Here is a 12351-nt window from a genome sequence, read left to right on the forward strand (position 1 = left end):
TCCCACCCAGAGCTGATGCTTCCTAGGGCCAATCGCCTTCTTTTCTCTGTATGCTTTCCATAAACAAACAAAAAAACACATTATTCCCACTGTTCGCTTCACTATGGCCTTCATGTGTAACTCCCACATCTATCTATCTCTGTTTCTCTCCCTCTCTCTCATTATGCTCCTAAGCTCAGTTCCGTATTTCCAAAGGCATACTAAACATCTCCATGTGGATACTCCACAGGCATTTCAAAAACAATAAGCCCCAAACTACACTAAGGATCATCTCTGCTCATTCTCCTCTTCCTCCAAACCTTATTTCCATTAAATCTTAGTATATAATGTTCCACTGAGGAACACGGAGGTGCAGGTATGTTTTTGAGATAATGATTTTGTTTCCTTTGGATATAGACTGAGAAGTGGAATTGCTGGATCATATGGTAGTTCTATTTTTAATTTTCTGAGAAACTTCTATACTGTTTTGCATAAATAAATAATTACAGCATTATTTACAACAGCCAAGACATGGAAACAACCTAAGTGTCCAATGACACATGAATGGATAAAGAAAATGTGATACACACACAGTAGAGTATTATTCAGACATAAAAAAGGGAAATCCTGCCATTTGTGACAACTTGGATGAAACTTGATGGCATTATGCTAAATGGAATAAATGAGATAAAGACAAATGATCATACTTTTATGTGGACTCTAAAAAATCTGAAATAGAACAGACTGGTGGTTGCCAGAGGCTGGGGTGGTGTGTGTGTGTGTGTGTGTGAGTGAGAAATGGGTAAAGGTGGTCAAAAGATAAAAACTTGTCGTTGTAGGAGAAGTTTTGGGGATGTAAAGTACAACATGGTGACTATAGTTAACCCTGTATTATATACTAGAAAGTTGCTAAGAGAGTAGATCTTAAAAGTTCTTATCACAAGAAAAATAATTTGTAATGATGCAAGGTGACTGACGTGAACGAAATTTATTGTGATAACCATCTGGAATATACACACGTATGAAATCATCATGCCGTACACCCTGGACTAACACACTGTTATATGTCAATTATCTCAATAAATCTGGGGGAACCCCCACAACTTAAGTGTAAACCTGCCTGTCACTTAGAAATCTGTGCATAATCCTTAATTACTTCTATGTCACTTTTCATAATCTCTTGGTTCCCAAGCCCTATACAAAATGTCTTTTCCAGGCCTTTATCATCTTTTGCGTAGGTTATTAAGCTAAATTCTTTTTTTTTGGCTGCACTGCGCAGCATGCAGGATCTTAGTTCCCCAACCAGGGACTGAACCCGCGCCCCCTGCAGTGGAAGCGCGCAGTCTTAACCACTGGACCGCCAGGGAAGTCCCTTAAGCTAAATTCTTAATTGTGCTTTTTGCAATGACTAAATTTTCAATCCACTTTCCTCACTGACACAAGAATTATCTCTCTAAAGTGAAAAATCTATTACTAATCTTGATGAATTCCTCCTGTTTATAAGGACAAAGTCCACATTTTCCTACTGTGAAATAAAATTTATGTTTTTTGGCAAGACGAGATAAATTCATTCATTCATTTATTTATTTGCTGCGCCGTGCTTCTTGTGAGATCTTAGTTCCTTGACCAGGGACTGAACCTGGGCCCTTGGCAGTGAGAGTGTGGAGTCTCAACCATCGGACAGCCAGGGAACTCCCAAGACAAGAAAAATTTAAACATAAAAAAATCTTCTCTGCCCTTTGGCTCCCTCTCTTCCCCTTACTGTGCATTGTGTATCTGCATTATGCATCGAGCAAACCTCCCCCATCGGCAGAAATACCTGCTCACATAAAGAGCAACATTCTCTTAGCAACAAGACAACTCCTTAAAAGATAACGTTCCTTCTTGATCTTGTAAGGGGATGCTTAGATCTGGATGTGTAAACTGTCAATAATCCATCACTTAATATACAACTCTCTGTGTCAAAAAACTTATATAACTGTGCCTTGACTTCTAATGGCTGAACAGTTCTTGGAGCTTTCTAACATGCTGTTCCCAGGTAATAATCCTCAATTTGGCTCGAATAAAATGTTTCCATTTCTTTCTTTGATCGATTAATTCTTTGCCTATACTATATGGCATGCAAACCCCCTTATAATCTGGCACGGACCTTTCTAGTTTCATCTTTAAGCATTTCCTACAAGGTATCCTACCCTCCTTCTTTCATGGCCGTGTTTTTGACCACACAATTTTCTACTGAAATGCTCTCTCCTCTCCTACTCTACTCTCTGCATAGCAGATTTTTCTAACTTGCTTTCCCACACATAGTTTAAACACTTAAGGGAAATCTTTATCCTCGACTCAGTCTCTCCCTCTACTGTGGCCATACAGCACCTTGCAACTTCCTCTATTAAAGAATACAGCTTTAGTGCTGTAAATACCTTATGAAAGCACCTGAATTCCTCCTTTAATAGTCCCTTCCTCAAAGACATGGAATGAGTTTTATATCTATGCTAGCACCAAATATTTCCTAAAGCACAAATGTACACTATTTAATAAATTAATGAAAATAAGATGGAAAGGTATTGTACTATACAGTTTTTAATTGATGATTCTCAAGTTCAGCATTATGCTTTTATTGGGCTAATAGAGAAGATATCAATTTACTTAAAATTAGTATTTACTGAACACCTTCTAATATATACTAAGAACTGTGGTTGGCGCCAAGGCTACAAGAATTTCAAGGTCTGGGCGCAGGGATAGGGGCAGGGCAGGTAGTAGGAAGGAGAAGGGGGCAGATGACAGGATTCACTACAATAAATGCTATAACAGCATCATAAACAAAGTCTTAAAGAAACAAAAAGGGGAAGGAATTAGTTCTGCTTCCACAATGAGAATATCAATGGAAAAAAGCACACATACAAAAATGGATACAAAGCACTTCATAAGCTAACTTACGGAATAAATAAAGCTAAGCTGTTTTATTTAAATGTATATTATCCCTTGCCTTATTCTTTAAAAAGTTATTTTTGAATAGATAATACATTCACAAAATTCAAAAGGTATAAGAAAGTATCCATTAACTAAGTAATTCTACAAATATTTATTTAGTAACTACCATGCACTGAAGAATAAAAACACAGGGCAAAGGGATAAAGAGGACGGGAAACAGGGGTATTTTTTTTAAAATTATTTATTTATTTATTTATTTATGGCTGTGTTGGGTCTTTGTTTCTGTGCGAGGGCTTTCTCTAGTTGTGGCAAGTGGGGGCCACTCTTCATCGCGGTGCGCGGGCCTCTCACTATCGCGACCTCTCTTGTTGCGGAGCACAAGCTCCAGACGCGCAGGCTCAGTAGTTGTGGCTCACGGGCCTAGTTGCTCCGCGGCATGTGGGATCTTCCCAGACCAGGGCTCGAACCCGTGCCCCCTGCATTGGCAGGCAGATTCTCAACCACTGCGCCACCAGGGAAGCCACAGGGGCTATTTTTAACTGAATAAAGGAATCATCTCATAAAATGACATGAGAACAAACAGCTTGTACAAGAAGAATCTGAGCATGCCTGATGCGTTTAAGGAATAGAATGGAAGCCAGTATTGCTGGAGAATAAATGAAAAGGAAAAGGAGATGAGGCGGGAGAGCCAGATCATCTAGGCCTCATGGCCTTAACGTCTGATTTTATTCCAAGTGTGATGGGGCTGTAAACAAAGAATCTGACTGGCCTTTGTCCTTGGTTCTTTACAGCAAGGTTTTAAACCCTTGGAATTTCTGGGAGGGATAGGAGTATCTGTTATTCACTGTGGACCCTAAGACCACACCTGAGTTTATGCTAAAAAGATGACTCAGGATGTGGGTTTGTTAAGCTAGAAAGACCAGTGTCAACTTAGAGGGTTTAGGCTTGAAGTGATATTAACATGACCTACTTGATAGGCGGAGGGCTAGAGACTGAGTTCAAGCATGCGGCCAATGAGTCAATCAGTCATGTTCAAGTAGTGAAATCCCAATAAAAACTGTGAACACTAGGCCTTGGGAGAGCTTCCTGGGAGGGCTACATGCCCTGATTCCATGGGAAGAGGACATGGAAGCTCTGTATTCAGGACCCTCCCAGACATCACCCTACAGATCTCTTCATTGGATGGCCCTGATTTGTATCCTTTATAGTAAAATTATAATCATAAGTATATTGAGTTTTAGGAGTTGTTCTAGTGAGTTAATGAACCTGAGGAGGTCACGGGAATTCCCCTGAATTTGTAACCAGTTGGTAAGAAGTGTGTACAGCCTGGGGCCCTCCCAAACTTGTAGGTGGTGTCTGAAGTGAGGGTAATTTGGTTAAGGACCACGCCCTTAACTTGTGATGTCTGTGCTGACTCTGGATGGTTTGCATTAGAATTGAACTGCAGTATTGCACATTAGAAACTATAAAAGAAATGACACGATTTCTATACTCTGTAGAAAACAGACTGAAGAGGCACAAGAGCCGACACAGGGAGACTGGTTAGGAGGCTACTGCAGTAAATGATGGTGGCTTAGACTACAGTGGTTGTGATGGAGATGCTGAGGAATGATTTTGTTTATTACAACTGTAGACCCTACTATATTTGCTGGAGGGTTGGAGTTAGGATTTTTTAGTGGCTGTGTAGTGGCTGCATTCTACTGCTGGGGTCTGTTATGCTTGATTTATCTGATTTCCTGCTGACAGACACTTGTTTCTCATTTTCCCCCCATTACAAACAATGCTGCCATAAAGATGCTTACACCTAACTATTGTACTCTTGTGCGAGAATCTCTAGCTACACTATTCACTGACAATAAACTTTGAACAAAACATAGAATTGAGGTGTCCTAATATTGTGAACAAACCATTTTTGCTAATATGTTCCAAATATTCCTTCATTTCCTACTTAAAAGTTTCTTCTTCCCTGACCACAGAAACCTAGAAAGTTAAAATCGAAAGTATTCTTAGAGGTCCTCTAGTTCAGTGGTTCTCAATGTGAATGTTATGGTAGATAATCAGAATCTCTAGGGAAATCTTTTTGAACCACAGACCCTCTCCCTTTCTGATATGCTCTGGGACAGTGGGAGAACTGGCATGTACTGTCTAGGTGACTCTGACCGTGATTCAGCCACTTTGAATGGCTTATCCAGCCCAATCCCTTTGTTTCCCAGATAAGGAAATTGAAACACACATTCTATACAGTGACAGAAGGAGAACTAGTCCCTCATCGATTTTCAGTGCTGCCAGCAATGTCTGAGCATATCAATTTCTTCCAACCCTTGACAACAGAAGGTATGACCATAGCATTTTTCATTTTTGCTAATTTATTAGACCCAAAAAAAGGTATCTCACCATTGTTTACAGGATGATTTATTAAAGAGATTCATCTGAGCTATTTTAGAAGATGACAACTGGGATTTCTACAGAGTCATTTGTCAGAAACAAAAAAATCAATTACTTGAAAACACAGGCTGGCTTAGTAACAAACTCTAAGCTCTCTGACTAATTTCACTCAGCCATGATCTTCCTTTACTTTGCTCTCAATTCTACAGAAGACATACTTGAGAACAGGATTCTCCTTACTGCTCTTGCCTATAACATAACCTACAGACCAAGAGTGTTTTAAAGGAAAACCAATGCACTAATTTTCATTTTCCTTTCAACTTAAGAAAATCGTCTGTTTTCCCGCTAGAATTAACATGACATAGTTTCTGAAAACTACACCATTAGAGCCACTTAAGTTCAAACAGACCACACAAAGCTGGTATAATGGTTTTAACAGGCTGTTCTAAGGATTTCTCACATATTATCTTGTTTAATCCTCACACTATTAAATGAGGAAAAGACTACTCTGAAGTACAGAAAGGTTAAGAAACTGCTTAAGTTAACAAAGCTAGTAAGTGGCAGAGCTGGGATGTGAACCCAGGCAATCTGACTCTAGAACTAGTACTTTACATCACTGAAATCTTTACAATCTGGCCCTAACCTACCTTTCCGGTGTCATCTCTTGCCAATTCTATTCATGACTTCCAGAAAGCATCTCCCGTCATCTATCTTCAATCTAGCCACTTCAGTGACCATACTCATCATCTTATAAACTCTATCCCTGTACCTGCCAAATTGTATTTAATTATGTTTACATGTCTCTGTCCTCGACTAACCTACAAACTGCTTGAAGGCAGGAACTGTGTCTTTTTGGTCTTGAATCTCTAACACACAAGCACATAACACAAGATATGTTTCTGTATCTGACATAGCAGAAACTCAACAGATATTTGTTGAATGAACACATGAATGTACATATTCTGTGCTCCTATCTCACAGAACAAGTTACTCTGTCTTTGCTCAGGCTGCTTTCTCTACTGACAACAGCCTTCTTGCTTTTCTGACTGGCAAACTCCTTATCATTTTTGAAGACTCATTTCAAATGGACAGAGAAAAAAAGAGGATAATGGGCCCAATTAAAAAATCATTTTTTCCTGACACCTCCTTCTTGCCTGGAAGAATTTCCTCCTCTGGCCCCCACTGCATTTTCCTAAACACCTATCGTAGCAGTTTCTGAGCTCTATTATTTTATTCCTTTCGATACTGAGTTCCTGCTGTAGACTATGCACTCCTGAGTGCAGGGACAGTGTCCTGTTTATCTTTTTATCTCCAGTGCTTAGCATCACACCTGGTACATAACTGACCCTCAAAAAATATTTGTAGGGGCTTCCCTGGTGGCACGGTGGTTAAGAATCTGCCTGCCAATGCAAGGGACACAGGTTCAAGCCCTGGTCCGATAAGATCCCACATGCCACAGAGCAACTAAGCCCGTGCACCACAACTACTGAGCCTGTGCTCTAGAGCCCGCGAGCCACAACCACTGAGCCCATGTGCCACAACTACTGAAGCCTGTGTGCCTGGAGCCTGTGCTCCACAACAAAAGAAGCCACTGCAATGAGAAGCCCACGCGCCGCAATGAAAAGAAGCCCCTGCTCGTGACAACTAAAGAAAGCCCACGCGCAGCAACGAAGACCCAACGAAGACAAAAAATAACTAAATAAATACAAACAATAGTAAAATAAATAAAAATAAATAAATTTAAAAAATACATCTGTAGAATGAATGAAATGCTGAAACAACATTAAGGTACAAGGACTAGTTTCCATGAACAACAGCTGACCTACCGTAAAACAGGCAGTAACACTGACTTCATCTAGGAGAGTAGTGCTTTCAGTGTTACTTTCTTCAGGATACCGTAAGTCTCCAAAGGAACTCACTTTAGGTAGAAAAAAGGGCTGAAGCAGAATGAAAATGGATCATCTGATGATTAATGAGGATGAACTCAATATCTAAGATATGATAAGCAAATCTTTAAAGTGGACCTCAATTTAACATAACTGTCAAAGTGTCTGTCCAAATGTTCCTGGGGGAAAGAATATAACTGTGCTGTATTTGAGTGGAAATGAGGAAAAATAAATATGTTAGTTACTTTCACTGAACTATTATAGAGTAGTTCCTTCAAAGATCTGTGATGACGTGAGCTGAATACTAATGCTTTATTGTGACTGGTAAGACTTACCTTAGAAACTCTTTGCTCTGTTCCCACAAATCTTGGGTCTCTTCTTTAGTCATATGTTTGTCCAGGTTACATACGTTAGGTTTCTGAGAATATAACTTAAGGCACTGCTTCACCCAGTGCCACTGGTAACCCGGGAGGAAGGGGTTTGGGATAAAAATAAATCCTATACAAAAGATGGATGAGAAAAAAAGAAGAGGAGGAAATCCTCCATCAGTTAATCAGATCGTGTATTTTTGTTGACATCCTTATACCCATTACATTATTATTTATTCCGTGTCTCCTTTTGCTAATGCTTCCAGTGGCTTCCACACATAAGTGTATATTCTCACTTCTATTCTCTAATTTTAGAGGAAGAGGAGTTCCTTCAAGTTAATAAAAAGCTGTTTTGATGATGAATGTTAGACATCTACCACTATGCAATTATCTCTAGTTTTTTGGGTTACCCTCAAGAGAAACAAATATTACACAATTATCAATTGTGTTATTCCAAAGCAAACTTCAGAACTGAAACTGACAAGTCACCCCTCAAATTTCACCAGGTATCATTTAGAGAGGTGGAAACTGCTTCCTGAAGTTACTACTTTTGTGATATCTCAGTGTTGCCTTTTGTGTTTTCTAATATCTGGCTAATGATTTTTTTTATATTACATCATCTGTTAAAATAATTGGTGTGATTTCTGCTTCCTTTGAACTTTGACTACTATAACAGGGAAGAAAGGTGGTATAGACATCTGCTCAGTATGCAAATACCTAACCATTTCTCCTCTGTAAAAGACGAATAACAATACTTAACTGGAATGCTACGGATGGTTAAAGATTCATTCATCGAACATTCAACGAATGTACACTATATGTACTTTCTTAAGAATTAGAGATAAAGAGATGAAAAACTTTCTCGTAAGTTCCTGGAGATAGAACAGTAGAGACGGTTATACAGATAATGCCTTTAGAAGTCTGGCTGTGAAAGGAAACAAAGGCTGAGGAGTAGTCACAGAAGAATAAGGGGGGAGTTTATCGTTTTTAGGGTTTGGAAAGACCTAAGCATGCTTACATGAGCAAAGAGCCAGCAGAAAGGAACTGGTTGAAAACAGAAGAGAAGAAAGGAACACAGCAAGGTCTTGAAAGCTGGAAGGGGTAAAAGAAGGTGGGATTAAAGGGTGAAGGGAGTGGTTTTGAACAGAAGCAATCCCTTTTCCTCTAAAATTGGAGGACAGGAATGGACATTCACTTATAAGTTGGAGGCTACTTCTGCATGTCATGTATTAGTCAAATTCTCCAAATAATTTAGGAGTAACAGGACTGTCAATATTTTTAAAGAAAAAAAAAAGATATGAAAAAAATTTCCAATAACCTACTGTCTGCTATCACCACTATTGCACAAAATAAGATTATAATACCCACAAAGATATCACATCAAAGGAAGAATACTTCTGATCTAATTCAAGTTTGAACAGTGACAGGAAACTGAGTACTTTTATAGGCAGTCCATTCCAGACAACTGCTGTCTTCCTTTTATGGAGTTAAAATTTGCCTCTTTTTAATTTTTCATGCATTGGTCTCAGGTCCTGACACATACAGCAACCCCAAATCAGTTGTCAATTCTTCTTGATAAATGCCTCTAACTCTGTAGCTAACATTTACTGAGCATTTACTATGTGCAAGGCACTGACCTAAGTACTTTACCTGTACACCACATTTAATCCTAACCTTATGAAGCGGGTACTATCTTTAGACACATTTTACATATGAGGAAACTGAGGCCAAGAGAGATTAAGAAACCTGCCCAAGATCATACAGTAGGAAGTGATAGAGCCAGGACATGAAGCCATGTAATCTGGTGTCAGACCTTAATCACTAGTATGCATTGCTTCCCACCCCTTTTTGTGTACAACAAAATTTCAAATGTTTGATGCTGTCATGTTCCCACTCAGGTCTACTCTTCCCCAGGCTCAGCTTCTGGTCTTCAGACCCATCACCCTCCTGCTCACTCTTGTAAGGACAGCTTGTGGTATACTCAGGTTCCTTCAGAATAAGCAGGATCCGGAAGTAAACATAATCCTTCTGATCAAGTCAGAGTAAGAGGAGACTCCTTTCACATGTTCTGGACATTGTACTTCAATTAAATGCAGCTTACAATGGCAGGAAACATAACATAATGAGGTACCAACTCAAATGATGTGGCTTAAGTGTGAAGTCTTAGGAAACCTCAAATAGCAAGTACAATCATACCTCAGAGATACTGCAACTTTGGTTCTAGACCACGGCAATAAAGCAAATATTGCAAGTCACACCAATTTTTTGTTTCCCAGTGCATATAAAACTTATACTTACGCTCTACTGTACTCTACTGACTGTGCAATAGCATTATGTCTAAAAAAACAATGAACACACTTTAATTAAAAAATTTAATTTATTTGTTTTAATTATATAAAATAATGCTAAAAAATGCTAACCATCATGTGAGCCTTTACTGAGTTGTAACTTTTTTGCTGGTGGAGGGTTTGAAATATTACGAGAATTATCAAAATGTGACAGAGACACAAAGTGAGCAAATGCTGTTGGGAAAATGGCACCGACAGACTTGCTTAATGCAGCATTGCCAAAAACCTTCAGTTTGTAAAAAAGAAAAACAAACAAACCAAAAACAGTATCTGTGAAGCACAATAAAATGAGGTATACTCCAATCTGGACTATAGAAAACCGAAGTGGGATTGATAACTTTGTAGTCTGAACAATCTGTTAACGGAAGAAGGCACAGCAACAGAAACATGGCCATGAAAACAGGAGCAAGGCCTGAAAGGTAAAGGGTAGCATTCAAGAACAAAAGGTGCACAAAACACTACTGGTGATGTATGCTCCTCATTTACTCAAACTCAGGAAGAGCAATGCTTTCATATATAAAAGCCACCATTCAACTGTTTCCTTTGTGACTTCAGACACAAAACTGGTCTTTAGTTCTTTAATATAGAACTAAAGTGCACAAGGCCTTTTATAAAAGTTTTAAAGCTGTTACCCCTTCCAATGTTATCAACATATACTTCAGTGCTGATAATGTACTAATAACTGTAACACAGACCTGGCCCTTGGAACAACGAAAATTAATTTTTTTAAAGGAATTTTTCTTGCTTTTGATCCATATTTGAAATCACAAGTGCAATGTTAACTTTATGTCTTCTAGAAACAGGATGCAAATATAAAATCGTTTGGCCAAATAAGGCATTTGCCAATTTTCTAAATCGTTCATGATAATTAATCTATCAACACAATGGTCCCATGAGCCTAGAAAAAAGGTTAATAACATTACCCACCCTTCATCATTATCTTAATTTCTCTATCTGTAAAATGAAATACCTGATATCACTAAAATTCAAAATTCTAGATTTAGTCTTTTAGGACTTTTGATCTCATTAACTTTAATTCTCTTTTCAAAAATTCAGCCTTGATGAAAGCAACAATTTTTAAGTTGTTATGCCATTTGCGAATGTAGGGATTTTGTGACTTGAGTGAACATTATGAGTTACTCTATCAATTCGAAGTGCTTCTTTTGCCAGAGTAGATGTTCAGAGCTGCAGCAGGGAGCCCAGAGTCAGTGTCCTAATTTTTTTTTTTTTTAATTTTTATTTAACTTTAATCAATTTTTTTTTTTTAAAGAAATTCACGTTCTTTTTATTTATTTATTTATTTATGACTGTATTGGGTCTTCGTTTCTGTGCGAGGGCTTTCTCTAGTTGTGGCAAGTGGGGACCACTCTTCATCGCGGTGCACGGGCCTCTCACCATCACGGCCTCTCTTGTTGTGGAGCACAGGCTCCAGACGCGCAGGCTCAGTAATTGTGGCTCACGGGCCCAGTTGCTCCGTGGCATGTGGGATCTTCCCAGACCAGGGCTCGAACCCGTGTCCCCTGCATTGGCAGGCAGATTCTCAACCACTGCGCCACCAGGAAAGCCCTCAGTGTCCTAATTTTTGATTTGTACCTGGTTTGTCACTTTCTGCACTATAAGGCAGGCATTACTGACTCCTGTTCCATCCTTTGGGAATGCCAAATAAATGGAAATCTTAGACATGGCAGAATTCAGGAGCGGTGTGGGAGTGGAATATTTGTGTGTTTAGTTTTCTTCTTTGTCTATTTACTTGATTTTAACTCCTCCTCCAAAATTAGACAAATGATTCATTTTGCCTTCTGAGCTCAAGTGCACTCACCAGGATAACCCTGGAGTCCGTAGGCTCTCCACTTGCTTACCGGCTGAAGTCCAGCTCTGTATGCATCATGGTCACTGACTGAGGACACATTTAGGTGAGATTTGACCACCTGGCAGGAAGGAAACAGAAGTCAGTGGGCTAAAGCTATTTTACAGATTAACTGTGAGAATCTCAAACCTCTAAAGGCATTTCTGATATGGGGCAGTTAGGAGTCATAAGTTTGGGGTCCTAAACTTAGCTCTATCACTTACTTAATGCAAGACTTAGATAAGTCACTTAACTTCTTAGAACCTCAGTTTCCTCAGCTACGTACTAATAAACACAACAGAGCTATACAAAACTGAAGTAATGATGAGAAGCAGACTGACTTTGACCTTTAAGACTATCTTTTCCTATGATACCACACCTTTGTGACTTCTTATAGGACTCTGAATTATGAAAGGTGTTTGGTATATGGAATACCTTAAGTCACAATGCTATTTACTTCAGTTAGGGCTAACAATAATGCTCCTGAGGAACTTGTACACAGATGGTGTTTAAACAGAGCTATGAGGAACACCAGGCTGGGGAGGGTGAGTGCTCAAACCACTCAGAAAAAATGGTTCTATAAAACACTGGGAATGCTGTTTGCTAAA

The 12351-nt window shown here is 39.0% G+C and overlaps 1 protein-coding gene across 3 annotated transcripts in view; it reads right to left on the reverse strand.

The window, feature by feature from the left end:
* Positions 1-12351, reverse strand: part of ALKBH1 (alkB homolog 1, histone H2A dioxygenase) — a 37843-nt gene that overhangs the window by 23501 nt on the left and 1991 nt on the right. For all 3 annotated transcript variants that reach the window (XM_036841866.1, XM_036841867.1, XM_036841864.1), the window contains exons 2-3: positions 11717-11825; positions 7517-7679 (exon numbers count right to left, since the gene is read on the reverse strand). In XM_036841866.1, coding sequence (XP_036697761.1) covers positions 7517-7679; positions 11717-11825 — 272 coding nt within the window. The remainder of the gene's footprint in view (positions 1-7516; positions 7680-11716; positions 11826-12351) is intronic.

This window comes from Balaenoptera musculus, chromosome 2 (assembly GCF_009873245.2).
Source record: "Balaenoptera musculus isolate JJ_BM4_2016_0621 chromosome 2, mBalMus1.pri.v3, whole genome shotgun sequence".
In the NCBI taxonomy this organism is placed as follows: Eukaryota; Metazoa; Chordata; class Mammalia; order Artiodactyla; family Balaenopteridae; genus Balaenoptera; species Balaenoptera musculus.